Source organism: Condylura cristata, unplaced genomic scaffold (assembly GCF_000260355.1).
Source record: "Condylura cristata isolate star-nosed mole 26May11 unplaced genomic scaffold, ConCri1.0 scaffold00006, whole genome shotgun sequence".
Classification (NCBI taxonomy): domain Eukaryota; kingdom Metazoa; phylum Chordata; class Mammalia; order Eulipotyphla; family Talpidae; genus Condylura; species Condylura cristata.
Window position 1 is genome coordinate 43186090 of NW_004567107.1, and position 22075 is coordinate 43208164.

At 38.4% G+C, this 22075-nt stretch overlaps 2 protein-coding genes across 4 annotated transcripts in view; one reads left to right on the forward strand and one right to left on the reverse strand.

The window, feature by feature from the left end:
- The window catches only part of PLGRKT (plasminogen receptor, C-terminal lysine transmembrane protein), a 47629-nt gene extending 37823 nt beyond the window's left edge, over positions 1-9806 (reverse strand). Inside the window, exons 1-2 of one of the 3 annotated variants that reach the window (XM_012721286.1) lie at positions 9734-9806; positions 6104-6190 (exon numbers count right to left, since the gene is read on the reverse strand). In XM_012721286.1, the coding sequence (XP_012576740.1) occupies positions 6104-6184 (81 nt within the window). In that variant the 5' untranslated portion in view covers positions 6185-6190; positions 9734-9806. Of the gene's footprint in view, positions 1-6103; positions 6191-9690 lie in introns of those variants that run through there. The other 2 variants (XM_004677644.2, XR_001145132.1) reach the window with 2 other exon arrangements.
- Positions 9807-21048: 11242 nt separating this feature from the next.
- Positions 21049-22075, forward strand: part of CD274 (CD274 molecule) — a 42719-nt gene continuing 41692 nt past the window's right edge. Inside the window, exon 1 of the mRNA XM_012721251.1 lies at positions 21049-21107. The gene's annotated coding sequence lies outside the window, so the exon portion shown is untranslated. The remainder of the gene's footprint in view (positions 21108-22075) is intronic.

The following is a 22075-nucleotide window of genomic DNA, read 5'->3' on the forward strand; positions in this document are numbered from 1 at the left end:
AAGAAAAGCTTTCTGATGGTCTATAATTGGATTAATTTGTTTCATCAAAGTTTGAGGATAAATCTAAAACCAGTGTATCCCCTTTATAAAACTGAGTGCAAAATGGATCCCAGACCCAGTGTCTGCATGGAAGGACTAACAACAAAGGATAAACTTGGAATGTGACCTATCTTTGTCATTTGTTTTCCCTTGTAAAAGCAAGGGCTTGTAGAACCAATTACCTTTATTAACTATTTTACTTTCATATTCTTCCACTCTTGAATATACACACATAGAAGACATCTTAGGAGAGTTTTTAACTCCTCTAAGTGTTTGAAGCATTCATATCTTGACTCAAATTCAAAGAGACTTAACATTTTTAGAAATATCTTAAGTGGGAAGCCCATAAGGATTACAACTGAGATGAAAAAATGCACAAAATGAAGAACAATATAAAATAATAAAAAATAAAATTAAAAAAATTGAAAAAAGAAATCTCTTAAAAGCTAAGTAATTTATTATCTTCTTTGCATTTAGACCCAGTGCTTCAAAATACAATCATACTAATTTATTCTCAATTTTGGTAGAGAAAGAAACCACTAGGTTGCCACCATCTTCAATTTCAGACACATAAAAAATACTACCAGGTCAAGATGCTCTTTTCAGAAGTCCTGGGTTGTTCATCTGAGTTACTTATGAGTGTGTGAGCCTTAATCTTTATTGTGCAGTGTTTATGTTCATTAAGAAAGAAACTTGTGCTGAGATAGTCATATGCGAAAGAATGAAGCTGGCTTCTTACTTCACACCATACACAGAAATTAATTCATATTGGATTAGAAACCTAAATATAAGATTGAAAATATAAAACCCATAGAAAAAAACACAGGGGCAAATTTTTGTGACCTTAGATTTGACAATGTTTTCTTAAACATAAAACACTTAAAGCACAAGCAACAACAAAAACTTAACTGGACTTCATAAAAACTAAAAATTTGTATGCATTAATGAAACTATTGGAAGAATAGAAATAAAATTCATAGGAGAAAATACTTGGCTAATCTGTATCTGATAAGTATCTAATGTTTGGAATGTTTTCAAATGTGCAAAGAGATATAGTAGACATTTTTGCAGGCTATTGAAAAATGGCTAAATTAACATGAAAAAATATGATGGTGATGGTTACACAACTTTGTACTAAATGTCACTGAATTTTATACCATAAAATGGTGAATACTGCTCTCTGGACTATGGGGTAGATAGTGGGTGCTTTGGTGGTGGTTGTACCACAGGAATAACACCTAAAGAAAGGGGAGGATATTGTATCCCTAAAATACGAACAATAATGTAAACTAGCATTATCTCAATTTAAAATAAAATTAAAAGACAAGAAAAAAACTACTTATTTTAAAAAGAAATCAATAATATGTGTACTTTACCACAAAAATAATGAATGTTAGAAGAATGATTATAGGTGACAGACATGGGGAGGTTAAGTGCAGGGAGTGGAGATAGGGACTTGGGCATGAATGAGTTTCAGAGGACAAGCTGAAGGTGGTTATGAATCCAAGCACCAGCATTAGGTCATAGTAGCCTTCTTTGTAAGCCCCACTATTAAATGTGTATCCACCATACTGCCTCTTTTATCCTAAGCACTTCCTGGTTAACCCCCCTAATACTTCCTGTTGCTGAGCCAACTCCCACTTGCTCCTCCTTCTATCTAGAGAGACAGAACTGACACCTTTTCTCCTCTTTACCACTTACTCTACAGTTTGGATTTCTGGTTGCCACAAGACTCTACAGAACAGATACTATTCTTACTTCCTCAAAACATCAAATCCTTCTTATTTAAGATACTGGTGTAGCTTTAACCTCCAAAAACACAACACACACACACACAAACAGATGAGAGGGCACAGAATAACAGTTGTTGGGAGTAATAAGTATTTAAATAATCTCAAAAAGTTCTTATAATAGTCACATGTTATTGTAGTTTATATATATTTGAAAAAGCACCTGTTGAATGACATTATATTTTATGTTGTAGAACCAATCAGATCACATGTTACTAAACAATCATGTATTGCTTTATGTTTTGGTCAGCGATAGACCACCTATAGCACAGTAGTCTCAATAGATCATACCATATCAACTAGGTGTGTAGTAGGCTATACTAGCTAGTATTGTTTAATTACATTGTATGATGTTCACATAACCACATACTGCCTAATGACATATATCTCAAAATATACCACCATCGTTAGGTGATGCAATATTGTACAAATTATTATAAATCAAAGGCTAAACAAAACAGAAATTATTATAATTCTACACATGAGAAGATTGATATAGGTCTGAGTAGGCTAAATATCAAGGTGTCTGTAGAGCTGCATTCCTTTCTGGAAGCTCCAGGAGAGAATCTGTTTCCAGCTTCTAAAGATCACCTGAATTCCTTGGCTAGTGGGCCCTTCCCTCCAATTTCAAAGCCAGCAGTATCATATCTCTCTGACCCTTCTATCTTTACCATTTTACTTTTAAGAATTTGTGTTTTTAGATTAGGCCTATTTGAATCACTAGGTATAACTTCTGAAGGTCTGTTTTCTTACATCTACAAAGTCCATTTTGCCCACAGGTAACATATTCAAAGATTCCAGGAATTATTAGGGTGTGCACATCTTTAGGGAGCCAATGGTTACCTACCACATAAATAGCCACAAATATCTGCCTATGTGCAGCATATCTCTCCTATGTCCCCACCTTAGGAATTTTAGATAAAAAGTTCCTTGAATGTAGAGCCCATGCCTTATGCATTTCTGAATTCTGCTTAACATGAAGCACATTTTATATATATTACGTGACTTTATTTTTTTGGTTTATAGCTATTATTTATTTGTCTTAACATCATAACAATAGATACACAGATCAAAAAGCTGGCCCTAATATATTTTCTTAATCTTTATTTTGTTGCCTATACATTAATCTTTAATCCAAGCATAATAAACAGCTTTGCCTCCAAGCACTGCAGCATAGCAATGACTTATGGAATTCTTTAATTTATTCTGTTTTATGGTTCCAATTTCCAACCTATTTTATTTTATTTTAAAAATATATTTATTATTATTTTTTCACATCATTCATCCTATTTTATAACATCAAAATGCTTTCATGGCCACTCAGGTGATATAAAACTAGTTTAGGTGTGCCATCTAGTGGCTTTTTAAGAAAGTACTAATTTTTACCTTAGTGATAGTGTACTGAGTATTGGCAGTTACCGGTCATCCTCAGTAACAGGAAACTAGAAAAAAAGTGGGAAATTGAAGTTTGCTGACAATATGAAAACATCAGTATAACTAATAGTGCAAATCTCTCCCAGAACAGCTTGTTAATAAAAAAAAACGAAAGCTGGGCCCTCCCTGGTAGCACAGCTGATTAAAGCACAACATTAAGAAGCTAGGGCCACTGTAGCATTGAGTTCAATTCCCCACCCTGGAGGTGACCCACATGGCAAGGCTGACCTCTCCTGACCCGCCCACTGCTCCCTTCGCAGTGTACTTCATTGGTTGGCCTGTTCTGTTCCTCACTCTGTCTCTAGAGAATCCTCTCATCAACCTTGCACCTCTGGCCTCTACCCCAGTTCTGTGTGAATAAATAAATCTTTAAAAAAACAAAAAAGGAAAGCTTTATGATTTGAGGCCCTTTATAAAATTATTCAGATTCCAGTGAGTGATTTAACTTCATGATTAACTTAAACTGAAATCTTATATTGGTTCTATCTCCAATGTAGACTATATTAAATTACTACTAATTACCAATTACAATTTTGTAACATCATAGAAAAAGAAAGAAAGGGCAAAACTTTCTAACCCAGACTATTCATATAATCCCCCAAACAGCTTAAAACAACATGCCAGCCAGAAAGAAATATGACTGGTTTGGGGTGGGATCTAAACATCGAAAAATAGTCACTTCTGGGTGAATCCCAGGGTAAGATCCAGGCTAATTTATTATTTGGTACTGCCAGAGCTGAGAACCTGGTCTCTGGTATAAGGTGTAGCTGCATCTCTTATTCTGGTCCTCTCCCTAGGAGGAAAATAATAATATTATGAATTGCTGAGTTGGAAGTTATCTTAAAAAAAAAAAAAAAAAAACTAGGTAAAGGATTATAGTTGTTAAACTTCATATTTTTTTATTTCTTCTATTTATACTTTTCATTGATGTGTTGTTAAAAGGAAAAGTGCCAAAAGATATGTCATTACAGGCTAAACATATCAGCAGGGATGGTGTTTCAATTGGGATTATTTTTGAAACTTTCCTTTGAAGAACTAAGCTAAGCTGAAAGCTGATGCTGCTGGTAGCATTCCTGCTGTTTGACCCTGGTGACAGTAGACAGAAGCCAAGGCTATTCTCAAAGCTCTGGTCAATCTGGCTGAGGGACAGATAGTTAGGAGGGGCAGTTTGAGATGAGCCCTGAATGTCCCTACATATTCTGGCTGGGTCAGCCAAGAATACATGACCCAGACTGTTATTTATTTGAACAATTTCTCTGTGTTGTGTCTGCAGCAAACAACCTTGAAGAATAAGGTCAAGTAGATTCCCAAGCCCAGTGTTTCTCAAGTGGTGCCATAAGTCAGAGCGCAGAGTCCGTCCATCTTTGTCATCTCTGTGAGACTTGAAGGGAATGGGGAATTGACACCAACTTCATGCTCATGCTACTTAATTTGCTGTGAATAACAAAGTCCTCTATCTCTGGCATAGATGTCTCCTATATTTGGCTAGCATCCATGAAATAGGAGTAGGAGTAGGATAAAATACTAGACCCTTCACAGATCCTGACTTTAGAGGGACTGATATAAATGTCTTACTTATAGTTTCTAGAGTTTTTGGACAGTATGGATATACCTGGCTGCTTCATATGTCTAATATTTGGTCTCCCCTTGGACATTTTGTTCAGTTACAATAATTAACTTGTCGATTTTTTCAATTTTTCCACAATCCCTCTCCCCCCCCAAAATTCCTTATCCTGCAAGACACTCTTGTCACTATAATAATACTAAACAGCAGCAACGACTAATACTTCCAGGGTGAAAGACATTATTCTAAAGCCTGAGGCAGAGTGTTGTACACACTCTCTATGCTGCATCTTCTTTACTTCTCGCAGTGACCCTCCAAAAGAGAAACATTTACTTCCAATTCATAAATTAGGAGACTAAAGCACAGTCATGCTGTTCGTCCATGTGTGAGATGGGATTCCAATCCAAGCAGTCTGACTTTAGTCCTCACTTTCAGCCATTCACTATGTTGTCTTACAGAAGGGTTTTCACTCCCAGGGCCAGAATGAACTACTGAGGCTGAGACCTGTGCTTCAGATCTTAGGGAAATAATAGGTCAAACTTTGAACATGCAATTTCAACATACAGCATTTTTCAAAAGATTTTTGACAATCTGCCTTAGGCAATTAGCAATCTTCTACTTTGATTGCTTTGATCCTGTCTTGAGCGTTTTCTCTGCAGTAACTTTCTAATACTGCCATATCAAATTAATGGCTCAAAATTCTGGAGGTCTTCAGAAGTTCAAAATGGGCTAGATGGACTGCATTACCTCAGTTCTAAGAGATAATCCATTTCCTTGCTTTTTCCAGCTTCTATAAGTCACCTGAATTCCTTGGTCCATGACCCTTTATTCCATCTTCAAAGCCAGTAGCACAGTATTGTAATCTCTTTCTCTAAGTCTCTTGCTTCCCTTCTTCCCTAATAAAGACCAGAGTGATGATAATGGCCCATCCAGTTGACTGGGCTCATCCAGCACCTCACCCATCTCCTTCATCACCTGGCAAAATCACTTTCACTATGTAAGGTAAACATTGAAAAAGAATTAGAATGCAAATATCTTTGGGGAAGGAAGGGCCATTATCCTCTCTATCATATACAATAAAGTTATTCATTGCACTATGTAAAGTTTTACACAAACACCTAGTTCAGAGATTTAAATAAACCCATTCGCCAGATAATAGCAAAGCAGTTCATCTTGGCTTTGAGGATAGTGCGTTTGGAGATCAAACACATATACACACATCACAGAAACCTTAACCACTGTAACAACATAAATGCTTAAGAATTTGAAAATGTACCTGAAGTTGAGCATTCATAAGCATGAACTCCTGTTGGGCTTTCATGTTCTCGTTCATAGATTTTGAAAATATAAACCCCATCTTGACCTAAGTGTAAAAATGCAAGGATTATAACAATGTATTCTACATACATCTTCATATGCTCTGCTCCAGGCTACCATGAGCTAATGACAAAGTAAGAAAAAGAAAAATTTCTAATCTGGGAATAAATTGTGGATTCTAGTCCTGGCCCTTAACTTGCATATGATTGTGGCAGCATAATCAGTCTGGCCTGTCATTTACTCACCTGAGAACAGCTGAATGAACTAGATGATTTCCAAAATCTTCAGCTCTTTTAAGTAAATAATGACTCCATATTTCCTGACTTTTCTTCCCACTGTAAATCTTAAAGTACTGAATATCAAAGACAAATAAACCCTCTCATTTTTTTGTGAGCAGCAAGGTTGATGCCATTCATCCTCTTTCCTTCTGTATAGTTTTATGTCTGTGCTGCAAAAGCAAGCACATTCCTCTGTACAGCTGAATGGCAGATCCTTTGTTTTGAGGAGGGGTAATTCAGAAGATGCATTGTGTACCCTGAGGACAGACTTCTCTGTGCTTCCTTGCATTTGTGTTGTAGGAAGTTATAGGCATCTTAAGGTCAGTATATCAGTATTCTTCCTATAATCCCTGCCCCTCCTACACACCCCCTATTTCCATTCATCTACTGCTGGTAGCCAGCCCTTAGTCGTGCTTCTCTAGTTTTACCTTTGTCTTCATCATCAAACTGCTACTGAAATGCTCAAAAAGGAGGATGGGGAGAGGGGGATGAGGAATGAGGATATTCAAATGTACCGGGAAATAATTTACAAATGAATATGTAATACTATCTATGTCACTTAAGTTCTTAAATTGGCTGTCAATACTAAGTAGACAACAGCTCAAATTTTTGTTCTTAAACTAACTGGGTAGGCACAAAAAGACCTTCAGTTGGTTGCTGGTTTTACTTTCAGAAGACTGCAAAACTCAGGGAATTTACACCTGTTCTACCCTCCTCAACAAGGTTGCTGATGCTCTGTTACACTGTTGAGCAGGGCTGTGAATTTCAGGTCAGTATGGCCACTCCTAATTCTTCCTATCCATTAGTCACAGTAATCTGTAGGAAGCCCAACAGAGGTTCTGTTTTCCTCACTAAGAAATCCTAGGTTCTAATAGTAATGAACAGTTATATACCAGAGACATTTTATGGGAGTGGAGTGGGGAATGGGATCAAAAAACAGCGGGGGAAGGAAAATGCACTGGACTATGGTGATGGCACACGGGTGATTTGGTGATAGGAAACCCATGGGGATTACAACTGAGATGGGAAAATGTACAAAATGATGTAAAAATAAACTATTATATTATTTATTTATTTATTTTTAAAAATCCTAAGTTCTGGCTAACTAGGGAGCTAAAGGGGGAGAAAGGGAGAGCATTTCATATCAGGCAGAATGGTGCCCCAGATTAGTGGGAACTGCAAGCTAGACGTCAGTGATTCCATGTATTATGGCCAAAAATTGTCAAGTGATAGGGACCTCTGAGCTAGAATCATCTTCAGTGCTGGGCTCAAGAGACCAAGCCATTTACAGGGGAGCAGAGGTATTGCCCTGTTATGCTGAGATTTTGAATTTCCTAAAGACCACCAAGTTGCTGATTCCGATGCAAAGCACATGAGGGTCTTTATTGCAAGCTTGAGCCTGGGCTCCCAACATGCAGTGGCCGAAGTTGAGAGCTCAGGGAAGGTGGGGTTTTTATTACAGAAGAGGGGAGTTTCAGCTCAGCAGAGGGGAGTTTTAGCTCAGCAGTACATTGATAGTTGACATTGAACAAAGTTATCTTGTTTTAACCTGGTTGGTCTATGCATATAAGATGTTACCTTTGCTACTCGGCCCGCATACCTTAGGACATCTAGTGCTTTCTGATATGTACTGGTTACTTGCCTACTTGCTGATTGGCTGTTGCTATGGGATGAGCAAGATTAGGACATTTACAGTTAAACTCAGCCTTGGCACCTTGTTGATAACCGAGACTTAGGCCTGGCTGGTTCAGAAGCATTCTGAAGCCTGTCATGGCGTCAGTTTGGTCTTTCAGCACTGCACAGGGTTGGAAGGGCATGAGGTTTCCCTCCCTCTCTGCCACTGCCACATTCCATCCTGTGACCAGAGTTAGAGACCACCCACTGAGGATGGGCATATCTAGCAGAGGTTGTCTCCTTAATCCAAACTTTGGCAGCCCATGTCAATTGCCTCCAACAGCAGACCATAATGTTTGCAGAGGGTATAAATGATACAAGAAAACCAAAGCTCAGGCCATTCTAAACCTATTCCTCTACATATACACATCCCTGTGTCACAGAGCTGTGTCTTTAGCATGTTCCATATATGAGTGGAGAGAGAGACTTCTTGCTAGTCACCAAGGGAAAAGAAATGATCTGGAAAGTTAAGATTTAGGCTTGCCTTCCTGTGCCTTGTTCCATGGGGTCGAGATTTTAGTTTGGATATGTCATGGGGTGCTCCCAAGGCTTAAAAGGAGAAACCACGCAGGGAGAAGAGTTTCCTCATGGTCCCAGTGGGAGACCACACGGGAAAATGAGTGTATCATGTCGTATCAACTTCATCAGAGTTGACAATTTTCAGACTTCCTCTCCTTTCTTACACTGACAAACCCATGTCCCCGGCTGGGAGTTTCGTTAGGTTGTCCACAGACTGCTCAGTTTTCTTTACTTCCACTCACAAAATATTTGTAAGAAAATAGCCAAAATCATTTTGCAATAGGGTTAACTTTGAATCTACTCAATGTTTTAAGGTAAGACTTAAAAATTCCCATCACTTCCTTACTGATGAAACTGTCTTGGTAGTTACAATTTCCATACCAGTGTATTTCAGTGGGTTGAGAATGCTCACTTAGGTCCCTTGGGCTTCATTTTTCTTTTGATTACTACTGGACATTAGGAGGCGCTCTCTTTCGCGCTCTAGCCTTGCTTCCACAACAAAGAGACGTGCTATTTCTGAAGTGAAGTTTCCAGGCAACCTGGATCTGATTTTACATATTCAAATAAAAAATGAATTAATTCTATAATCCATCACCTCGGTGAACCAAATTTTCTCACTTACTCATTTCCTGACCAAATGACACATTAACTACATTTTGACTGGTTGCATAATTACTATCATTTTCAAAAAGTCTTTCCTTTCCAATCAACCTAGTCCACTTTCCCGCAAATTCCACCCCTGAACCTACAGCTTCCGGAAGGTTTTCCCCAATTCAACTCCACCTTCGCTCTCTAGATCCAATTGCTGTAACGGGTATTTCCTGCAGTGGTGTGTTGGTTTCCGTTGATAACGTTCTTCCTACTTTCCCTAACTCGATTATAGTCATTCTGGATAAGCCATGGGTCCTTGCAACCGGCTTTTTGGAACCTGATTTGGCTACACCGGTCAATATAAAGGGCAAATTGAGACCAGAAGGCCAGATCCCAGAAGCAGCCCGAACCCAGCATCGCCGGGCAAGCCCGGATCCCAAAACTCAGTGTCGTAAGTCTCGGCCTTGCGAGCACACTTCCCTACCTTTCCGCCACCAACTCAGCCCAAGCAGCCGGCGCGTACTCACGCGGCTGTGGGCGGAAACCCAGTGGTCGCCGCGAGTGCCTCCAGGTCCCGGAATTTCTTAGACCAGCACAAAGACCAAGCCTCGCTCCATAGAGCCTCATGATTGGCTGATCAAGACTGTGGAGTCCCACCCTCAATTAATCAGTACTGCCCTTGCTTTCTTAAAGGGCTCGTAGGCCGGACAGAACCCTGTCAAGGTCTAGGCCTGGCAGCTTGGACAGCTCAGATCAAAGAGGCAAATTCAGACTCTGAGACACTTAGTGGTCAGATTTTGTGGAGAGAATGAGGAAGCAGAATGGAAACTTCGCTTGGAGGCTGCAGTGAAGTTTGTCATTTACCCAAGTATAAAAGGGAACATGCTTGCTAAACTAAGACTCTATTGAAATAGTTTAATGGGCCAGTTATTCTCCAGAATTGTATCAGCTACCACACTTGGGTTTACGTTAGAAAAGAACACATCTCGCGTGAAATTGTCACTTAAAAATATAGTCCGTGGTAATAAACATGTTGGAGGACTTTTAACGTAGATAATAGGTTTAATGTTGAAAGTTGCCCTTTTTCCTTTTAAGTTCAACACAGATACAGCCAAATCTGTTAAATTACCAGTATAAAATAACAAAAAGGTTAAGACAGTAATGAGAAGGCTTGAACAGTTACTAATTACTTTTTTTTTGGACAAAACCATTTTTCTCCCCTGCTACTCCCTATTCCCAACAGCAGTTGCTATAATGAATAATCTCAGCCTCATTAAAAGAATACTTGAGGAGCTGTTGGCTCTCTGTTCTTAGCTATTAGATGGCTTGGGAGAGAATAGCATGAACTTCACTGGAATTAAGGGAAACATTGGCAAAAATATTAAACACATTTTACAGAATGTGGGGTAAAAAGATTATATCTTTTGACCTTTTTTGAAAAATATTTTTTTAAAGTCCAGGATTTTCTTGGTGGTATTTTCTTTTAACAGAGATGTTTTCACAAATACTGTATATTTCTACATCAATCTAGGAGCCAGATTTAGTCAAGAAAATCTGTAAAGGATGGCAAGTAGTGAATACATAATGTGGGACTGAGATTAGAAGATCTTCAGTATTAAGCTGCTCTGGAATGGTGCTAGCCATGTTTTGAAGAACACAGTCTGAGTTTTAACCTTACATTTCAGTCATGGGGAACAATAGCCTGGGCACAATCTGAACTAGCAGAGCATCTTTGTTCAGTCTTGTTTGGATTTGGGTCATTTCTCAACAGTAACACTATGCGGCAGTAGAGTATAATGACAGCTGCAGATTTACCAGATTCTGTTCTCTTTCTTCCTAGAATTTTCAAAATGAAGATATAATTTATATACGATAAATTTATCATTTTATTTTTATTAATTTATATATCTCTTTGCACTATTGTTCATTTTAAAACAATGTTTACTTCCCTCCTCCCCCACTTTGCCTGCTGGTGATCATAGTCCCCCACATTCCTCCCTCCTTCCTGTTCCTCCCTCTCTGTCCCCTCCCCTATAAGATATCTCTGATTTATAATTGTCTGTTTTTGTTTTGTTTTGTAATAACAAAACAATTTCCCCCCTATATCTTTAAATTTTTTTTTTATTTATTCATACAGAACTGGGGTGTATACAGGCCAGAGGTGCAAGGGGGGTGAGAGGATTCATCAGAGACAGCAGGGAGCAGAACAGGCAGATCAGGGAAGTACACTACTGAGGGGAACAGCGGGTGGGTCAGGAGAGGCCTGCCGTGTTTTGTGGGTCACCTCTGGGGCTGGGGATTGAACTTGCACTGAGGTGGCTGTGGCTTGTTTCAGTGCTGCACTTTAACCCCTTGTGCCACCAGGGGCCCCTCCCCTATGTCTTACTTGGTTCTTTTATATTCCTCCTATAAGTGAAACCTGTCGATATTTTTCTTTTTTCCTTCTGACTTATTTCTCATGATCCCGTCTAGCTCCACCCATGCTGGTGCAAATTGCACGAGTTTATCTTTTTGATTGCTGAGTAGTATTCCATATGTGTGTGTGTGTGTGTGTGTGTATAAGATATATATATGTATATATATATACATATATATACTTCTTCTTGATAAAATCATCTAATTTTGGGCATTTGGGTTGTTTCCAGGTTTTTCCTACCCTAACTAGTGCTATAATAAACATAGAGGAGAATTAATGTTTTTGAATTAATTTTTTGTTGTCGTTGTTCTTTGGGTAGATCAATTGCTGGATCATATGGTAGCTCTATTTTTAATAGTAGGAGGAATCTCCATACATCTTTGCGTAGTGTTTGTACCAGCTTATGTTCCCACCAGCACTATAGGAGAGTTCCTTTTTCATGGCATCCTCGTCAACTTTTGTTGTTATTAGTTTTTTTCATATATGCCACTTCCATTGGTGTGAAGTGGTATCTCATGGTGGTTTTGATTTACATTTCCCTGATTACAAGGAATGTTGAACATTTTTTGTATGTCTATTGGCCATTTGCAATTCCTCTTTGGAGAAGTGTCTTTTAATTCTTCTTGACTGGATTGTTTGCTTTCTTTTTGTTTATTTGTGTGAGCTCTGTGTATATCATTGTGATCAGTCCCTCATCCATTGTATGGAAACTCACCATTTTAAAATGTACAACTTCATGACTTTTTATACCTTCAGAGGGTTGTGCAACCATCACAAGTATCTAATTCCATAACATTTTCATAGCCTCTAAAAGAAACAATGTACCATTAAGAACCCACAAGCCATTCTTCCTCTTTTCTATCCACTGGCAATCCCTACCTCACCTGCTATCTCAACAGCTTTATAGCTGAAAGGTATTTTAGTGTATGGATATATCACATTTTGTTTCCATTCAAAATTGATGGGCATTTAGATTGTCCCACCATTTTGATATTATGAATAATGTTGCTATGAATATTTATATACAAACTTTTGGACATATTTTTAATTCAACAAAGAATATACATAGGAGTGCAATTGATAGGTCAAGTGATAACTATATGTCTAACCTTCTGAAGTTGAGCAAGTGCATGATTCCACCAGTGAATAAGTATAATAATTTGAATAGTAATTAGGAGCATAGACACTGGAGTTAGAGTGTTGAAGAAATTTCCTGGACATTGCCAGGTCAGCAAATCTTGGCTTTGGCACTTCTGAACTGTGTAAACTTAAATGTGTTATGTAAGTGCTGTGCCTAATTTAAGAGATAATGCACATTCTCTAATTTAAGACATAATAGTACCTTCCTTGTAGTATTGCTATAAAGCTTAAATGAATTAATATATGTAAATCATTAAGCCAGTGTCTTATATATTAAAATGTTTTAATATGACTGCTGTTTTTAATCTTTATTATATTCATTACATTTTGTTGGAAAAAAAGCAATATCATTTGTTGAACTTTGCCATTAAAACTGAGTAGAGATAATAATTTAAGGGGGCAGCCAATCAAGGAAAGTTTTCTTGAGCAGTCCATGATCATATTTTAGAGTGTAACCTGAATAAAATAAGCTTCACATGGTACAGTCCAAGCATAGAATAGCATTCTCAGGTAACATAAACTGACTGCTGAAGTACTGAAGAATAATACCTAAATTTTATTAAGGAGTCCATGCAGATGCTCTGCATCATATATTAAACAGGTAATGCCTCAAATCTTCTCTAGATTTTTTACTTTCCAAATTTTCCACTCACACTAGCTGCTTATATTTCTCCTGTTTCTCAACCATGAAATCTCTATACCATTGGTTCATCCCCTATTAACTTCCTCCTCTATAGCCCATGAGACTCATATGACCCTATTTTCAACTTATGACTAATCCTGCTGCACCCGTGAGCAATTCAATCTGTTTTCCTAGTCAAATTTTTTTAATTGAAAAGTCCATAAATTCTGATGAATGAAAGATATACTTTATTATATATTCCCTCTCCTTAATAGCTTTCATAAGGATGCAACATCTGTTTGGTCATCCAGGAAGAAAAAACAGTCATACCCAGATCTCATTTTTTTATTCCTTTTCTCCTCCTTCTATAGTAACCATCCCTGGAAGTATTGCACAGTTTTATCTGACAACATCCAATAAATTTCTTCTGAGTGAACCTGGGAATAACCATTTGTTGTGTAACCATCCCAGGTCAGGTAGGTTCATTGTCAATTCTCCCAGATGAAAAGAGAATTTGGAGCTTTCAGTGCATTTTGCAGTCCTTTCAATGCTGAAACAGGGGACCACAGGCACAGGCAGGCAGCCAGAGCTAAAGAGGCTCCAACTCTGAAAAAAGCAGAATAGCAACTCCTGTGCCTAGCCCCCTTTACACTGTTAAGAGTTCATTACCATATAACTAATGCATTGTTGCAAGTGACAGGCCCATATGTTGTGTTTGCTAGATATCTGAATGGTGGAAAACGGAATTTAAAGGTATTGGCCCCTGATCTTAACTCATTTTCCTTACACCATGTCAAATTGAGTATTTGTTCTTGGAAGGCATTGTCCTCTTACCCTTTAAGAATACATGAATAAGAATGAAGTAAATGGATTAAATTGATTGTGGTTATAGCAGTCATTAATTACAACCCTTACCAAAAACAAGCAAATGAGGGTCTAAAACTCATTTATAATTTGGGCCAATAATTCTTTAGCTGTTTGGGTCTGTGAAATACAGACTGATGAATATCCAATTATTTGCTTGAAACCACCCCTCTACACCAGAAGCAAATTGAAACTACTTTTTCCAACCCAGACCTAGGCTAGCCTGTAAGGTGTTGCCAAAAGAACCCACACTAACAATCTTAGAGAAGAGAGATTTATTGGGGCTAGTTGCTGGGTGGGGTTTCAGAGCTGGAGGGATTGCACCCAGGGCAATGTAGGGAGAAAATTTTATATCAAAGGGTAGCAGAAGGAGGAAGAGACTTAGCTCAGAACAGCTGGAGTGGAATGTACAGATAAAGAAGTCAAGGCCTAGATGACCCCCAACTTGCACAAACAGGATGCAGGCGAAGTCCTTGTGATTGTGACATCTGCCTCTTCTTGGATGCCATCAGCAGACAGCAACAGTCTGGGCACCCTCATGGCCCCAGTTGGCCAGACACAGCCTCACTGGATTTAGGGAAACTGATTATCTTTACTCCCTGGGCCTTCCTTGAGAGAGTTAAACTCTAAGGAGTAAAAGGATACCTATGTTGCTACTGCCTTCCCAATTTTGCAAAGTTTAAAGTCAGAATGTTCCTATTCTATTCTTAAAATGTCACCATAGTCGTCCTCTTTTTTTTTTTCTTCAAAGATTTATTTATTTATACATATGAAGTTGGATACAGGCCAGAGGTGGAGGGTTGAGAGGGAGAGGGTGTGAATGGATTCACCAGAGACAGAGACAGAGTGGGGAACAGAACAGGTGGATTTACTGAAATACATTGCTGAGGGGAACAGTGGGTGGTCTAGACAGGAGTTCACTTGGCTATGTGGGTTAGCACTCTGGCTGGGTATCATTAGTGCCATAGTGGCTGCTGATAGTAGTGCTGGGACTTAACCCCTGTGCCACCAGGGAGGCTCCCTCCTCCTTTTTGCTTTGTCAGCTCTAATTAGCTCAAAATCAGCAAGAATTTCTGGTCAGGGATCTTCACTTGGGATTATAAAATGCCTGTAACTCTATCCTTTAGTTAAAAAATCTCTACCTAACCTAGTCATGCATAGGCATAAAGAAAACCGATACTCTCCATTATGCCATATTCTTTCTTAAAAGTAAAAAGTTCATCTCCAGGCAGAGTTCATACACATACCCCACTTGATGTTGGTGTCTTAGCTGATGAAATTTTTCCCTTTCTAACCATAACTCAGAGCCTTTTTCTCCCTTCCTAATGTCATACTCCCTATGAATTTCTTATACAAAGTGATTGGCCAGTCATTTTGGAGCCTGATTAATAGCAAGTCCCAGGAGCAAGACCAAGACCTTAGACCACTCCCCAGACTCTGCCACCAGCTTTCTGTTTCTAGAAAGGATTGTAATATCTTTTTCAGAAATTAGGAGTCTCCTGACTAGTTAAACTCAGTTTCCAGTTGTTAATTTAATGGAGGAAATTTTGTTTCATTTTTATTTACCTTCATTTAGAGAATTGACATAATATTGTGCAAACCTGAAGTTCTGACTATAATATCCTGTGCAAGAGCAGCATATTAAAACATATATATCATCTTTGATTTCCTTTTTTTCCCTTACAACTAATATTTATCAAGTATTGCTACTTCTACTTCCAAATGGTATTTTGAATGTGCTCTACAGTAATAGCATCTAAATGTTTCCAAGCCTCTGTGCTGGCCCCTCTACGCTCCATCACACTATTGGTATTTTTAGGACACTCATCAGGTAACTCCCCTGCTTCAAACCATGCAGTGACTTTCCACTGCAATTAGAATCTAATCTTCTTTTGTTCTTGAAGGCCTTTCATGTATGATGTAATCCAGCAACCCTCACTTCACTCTACGGTTCAGACACAGTCACATCTATTCCTTCCTAATGGCTTTACATCTTTGATCCATCTACCAGAAATGCTTTTCTTGCAGATCTTTTCATAGTTGTGTTCATAATTTCTCAAATATCATCTCTTAGAAAAACTTCCCCTGGATATCAAAAGTGAAAGTCTTGTAACAGGAAATTGTTGAAGGTCTCATTTTTATTTTAAAATACTCACAGCATAGGAGTCCTTTCCAATCCAGAGCTCTTCACCTGGAGAGCTCTTTTCCAGTCAAGACAGGAAAGAAGACAAACAGTATGAAAGAAGCATCTGAGAGTGGATGTCAAGTGCTACCCCTTGGCTATCCACACACATTAATTACTCCTATAATTTGAATAGGTATATTGCATAATCAGAAGAAAGTTTCCTGTTCCATGAAGTCTGTTTTGCATAAATCTATGGAGGTAGGAGTATATGGTAAAGGTGGAGGTAATGAAAGGCAGGAGTTGGCAGATAGGCACAGAAAAAAATGGGCATAACATAGAGCAAGGTTTAAATCCTGTAGAATCAAAAAAAAAATGTGGGGACAAATCTGGATTTTGTCTTCATATATAATAATACAATTCATGTTTAAATATTCAGTAGAAGCAAAGAGGTTTGTCAATTTTTATATTTCTTATTATATCCTAGTTTTGCCAAATAAGGACGTTTATGGAAAATTGCTCCATCACCAGGAAATTGTAGCATCACTTCAGGTCCAGCTGTAAGACCCTATAATCTATCTTGCTTCTGAGATCAGAACAAACAAGGATTATCTCTTATTTGGGGGGCAAAAGTGGAAGTGTAATTAGCAGATAGAGAGCATGGGAGGGACTTGATACCAAATATCCAAATTAGTTGGAGGAGAGGGAGTTAAAACTACCCTTGCAAAGATTACTTCATTCAACCTTTTCTTTAAACATCATGTTATCAAGGTCACCCTGGTGGCACAGGGGTTAAGTCTCAGTGCTATCAAACTATCACCAGCCACTACAGTAAGATTGTAAGTTCCTGCCCAGGCCAGGGTACTGACCCACAAGAAAAGCAGAATTCTTCTGCCTTACCAGCTGCTCCTCTCAGCAGTGTATTTCAGTAGATACACTCCATTCTGCTCCTCACACTGTCTGGTGAATCCTCTCACCCCCATCCTTCACACCTCTGGCCTATATCCAAGTTCTTATATGCATAAGTAAATAAAATAAATCTTTTAAAATCATGCTATCAATTTTCAAAACTTCAGTGTACATTTGAATCAGTCAGTATGCACAGGATTAATATGCGCTGGCTGTTTCGATTTTAAAATATTTTTTGAAGCGAGAAAATGTCTCTTTTCTAAGAAGTACATCTGTTTTTCTACTTGGAGAGGCTATCAGAAACTTTTATAGGGGGCCCTCCTGGTGTCACAGTAGGTTATAGTGCAGCACTATGAAGTAATCCACAGCTACTGCAGCACAAGTTCAATCCCAGGCCAGGGAAGTAAACCACATGTTGTAGGAGACCTCTCCTGACCTGCCTGCTGCTCCCCTCAGCAGTTTTTTTTTTTTTTCCAGTGCATCTGCTTGATCTGCACGCCACTCTTTGCCACTCTTTCTGTGGTGAATCCTCTCAAACTGACCCTACGTGCTGCACGTCTGGCCTGTATCCCTGTTCTTGTATGCATAATTAAATAAATCTTAAAAAAAATGCTTATATGGGAAAATGAATGAATAAAGGATGAAAACAGGTGGGTGAGGTGAGCAAAATCACAAATACTCAGATTACTAATATGTAAATTATTGGTTAGCAAGTCCATTCCCATCAACCACTTCAGAGAAAGAAAAATTCCATTTATCTGCCTTTTCTAATGATCCTAACATTGCATTAGTAAAACAGAAAATTAAATACTTTAACACTAATTTTAAAAATCACTCATAAGTCCTAGAGACCATCTTAGATGCTCTTACTTAATTCTGGCTACTCAGTAAATTATTTGCCTAAGATAACACAGCTAGTTAGTGGTAGATAGCTCTAGAGGTATATATTTTTTCCTACTCAATAGTCATGACCACACTAACAGATCATAAAATCTGTGTTCTGGGTCTTTACCATCATTTTTAGTAAAGTAAAACACTACATAAAATAATTTGAGTGACAGGAAGCAAAAAAAATAAACATATGCCTTTTGCAGCAACATGGGTGGAGCTGGAAAACATCATGCTTAGTAAATAAGCCAGACAGGAAAGGAAAAATACCGATGGTTTCATTTATAGCAGGAGTATAACGGACCAGGCGAGAAAATAGTAATAATGAACAGTTATATACCAGAGACATTTTATGGGGTGGAGGGGGGAATGGGATCAAAAACAGTGGGGGGAGGGAAATGCTTTGGACTATGGTGATGTTATATGGGTGATTTGGTGATGGGAAGCCCATAGGGTATAATCCTGAGATGGAAAAATGCACAAAATGATGTAAAAATAAACATATTATTTTAAAAAATTTGAGTGAATAATACACAGTAATTCTAATATTCTTTCATGAAACTTGTGTATACTTACCAATATACACATACTTATGTGTATACTGAATTACCATGTAAAATCAATGTTAACTATAGGTTATGGTCACCAAAGTTGGGAAAAGGTTGCTCTATACCACTACATATCCTCAGAAAAGAGATCTGAAAAGGGGGACACCTGACTGAACCTCCAAAGTCTGTTACAATTTAATTGAGGCTAAAGAGAATTTCACACTCTCCACCAGATTTTTAAGGCAGTATGATCTGTAGTGTTCAAAGTTAGAAAAAACTTGCATATTCTGAGAGTGAAAATTTTTATTTGGAAAGCAAATGTCATAACCAGGCCAAGGGACATCTCAATATTCATCATTATGCAGGAAAGAGAGAAACAGGGAAGGAGTACCTAGAAAATAGGAAATGCTTAAATAAATTATGTCACAGTCCTTGGAAGCATATGGTTTTAGCTTGCACTAGTTTGTTGTTATGAGGACCTTCCTGTTTTTCTCCCTGAGAGCAAGTTTTGTTTTTTTTTTTGTTTTTTTTTTTTAATTGAAGTAACATGGTTTAGGACATTATAAAGTTTCAGGTGTATAGACTACATATCAACAGCTGTATAGACTACATTGGCTCATCACCCAAGTCCCATCCATCACTATACAATTGATCTCTTTTACCCAATTTAACTACCCTACTTTCCCCTTTCTTTCTGGTAACCTCTGGTTTGTTCTTGCAGTCTGTTTATTTTGTTTAGCTTTATTCAGTTGTTTTGTTGTTTTTTCTACAACATATGAGTGATGTCATCAGGTGATTGTCTTTTTCCCATCTGTCTCATTTCACTAATAATACCCTCTAGGGCCACCCATGTTGTTGCAAACGACACTGGATATTGGATAGCTTTCCTATTTTTTGTATTTTCTTCAATTTCTTTCAGTAGTATCCTAGTTTTTGGTATACAGGTATTCCTTGCTTAAATTTATTCCTAGATATTTATTTGGTGCAATTATACAGGAGATTATTTTTTCTCTGTGTGATGGTGATTGTGTGGGTAGAGAACTGCAACTGCTTTTGTATATTGATTGTGTAGACTGCAACTTAGCTATGTTCCTAACTTTTAAAAAATATTTATTTATTTATGCATACAGAACTGGGGTACAGGCCAGAGGTGTGTGAGGGGGAGAAGATTCACCAGAGACAGAGCAAGGAGCAGAACAGGTAGATGGACTGAAACACACTCTTGAGGGGAGCAACAGGTGGGGCGGAGCCAGGAGAGGTCCTCCACACCATGTGGGTCACTTACTTGGCCAGGGATGGAACTCATGCTGTAGTAGCTGCAAATAGCTTCATAGTGCTGTGCTTTAACCCATTGTGTCACCAGGGAAGGCGCTGTTGCTTCATTATTTCTAATAGTTTTCCCAAAGGATTTTCTTAACCCTCACCTACAATAAGTTATTTCAACTGGAATTTAAAAGATGGCAGGGTAGGGCCCTCCCTGGTGACACAAAGGGTTAAAGAACAGCACCACGAAACTATCCACAGCCACTGCAGAATGAGTTCCATTCTCAGCCAGGGAGGTGACCCACATGGGTTGGTTGACTTCTGACCTGTCCACTGCACACCTCAAAACATCTGCCTGTTCTGCTCCCCACTCTGCCTCTGGTGAATTCTCTCACCCTCCCACCCCCACATCTGGCCTGTACCATTATGTATGCATAAATAAATAAATCTTAAAAAAAAAAAAAGGCAAGATAGCAGGTATCCAGAAAAACCTTAAAAGGTGTAACAGGCCAAGGGAATTTCCTTTGAATGACAAAGCAAGTGAAGTTTCATTAAGTCGAGCAACTATGAGGAAGTTAAAAAAAATTCACGTAATTTCTCCTATTATACGTAGGTCTAGAACAGAAACCAAAGCCATGTGGCTGTCATTTTACTTTCTGTATATGATGAGCTTCTATCAAGTTACGTCAAGCTATTCCATCCTCTTGTAAAGGCTTTTATCAGAAAGCAGGAAAACCTGATGGCAGGATTTAAGGTACCTGGATTATGAAGGTAAACCCAGCATTTGAAAATCTACGTGATGATTTCAACATTACTTTGCTTTAAACCTTTGTTTTAAAGCACTGGTCGATTTGTTTTAATCCTTAAATTTTTCCTTTGAAAAGCTGATTTACTGGAAAACGAAAACGGTGGGTAAGTTTTACTTTTGGTTTCATTTACATGTGATTATTTCAGGAATTAAGAAATCCCTGATTCCCCAAATTGCAAGTATTGGGAAAGCACAGTCCCAATGTGGGGACGCAGGCGGGGCCGAGACTGATAGGCTTGGAAAGCGCCGAGAGTAATCCTTTCAGTGCCCTGCGCTGCAACCTAAGAACTCTAACCCGACGCGAGTCTTCTCGCCTTGCAGGTAGGGAGTCTTCGACCCAACCCCCTCTCCCCCGGGGTCACTGTCTTCGGGCTCTACGACCTTCTCCGTCTCCTTCCCGCCGCACTTACTTTAATTAAGGATTCTCTACCGCTTTTTGAGGATGGAGAGAGGAGAAGGAAAGGGAATGCAAGATAATTTGGGAGCTAGTTGTCTGTCAAAGCAATTAAGAACGTGCAATACATTTGGCCCTTTACCGTTTTTTGCTTCCTCTCAGTCTTGAAAATACATACTTCTGAATATTTATGAAGATGATCCTAAAGTAGTGCAGAAGGAAACTCTTAGGCTGGAGGTCCTAGCCCACCCTCAGCCACTCACTAGCACTGTGCTGTGAACACAGTGTAAAATCCAAAACACCTAATCAAGTTCTTTGCTCCATGTATTCTGAGACGCTGAAGGAATACTGAGAAGAATGTTAAGATGTCCCTTAGATTCATTGCCCTGGGCCTGTGTCACAGTTCAGTTAGGATTTGTCTTTTAACACAGGGAATACTACCAAGTACCATTTTTTCACCTTGTTTTTTACATCAAAAAATATATATACTGTGGATGATTTTCTATGAACTAGTCTTCTAAAATGTATTTTTAAATGATTTAATTCCCTTGTGTTGGATAACTAAACAAATTAATTCCCCATGTTGGGCATAAAGTTTATTTACAGTGCTTCAATCTTAGCCATTCACTGAACATCATTGCTTCAGATAAACTCATAAGTACCTATACTAAGTACTAAGTACTGTAATTACTTCATCAGAGTTTGCACATATTAAAGATTTAGTGATACAAACTGATAATTGCCTTCCAGAAAGGTGTCACTCTCAATGATGGCTGCCTGTAGTTTTTTTGTTTTTTTTTTAAATGATACTCTGAAGCAAAAATTAGTCTTTTTTCAGTGGAAGAGGGTAGGCAGAACTTGCAAGTCAGCACGTAAGAGTTTGACCTTAAAAGAA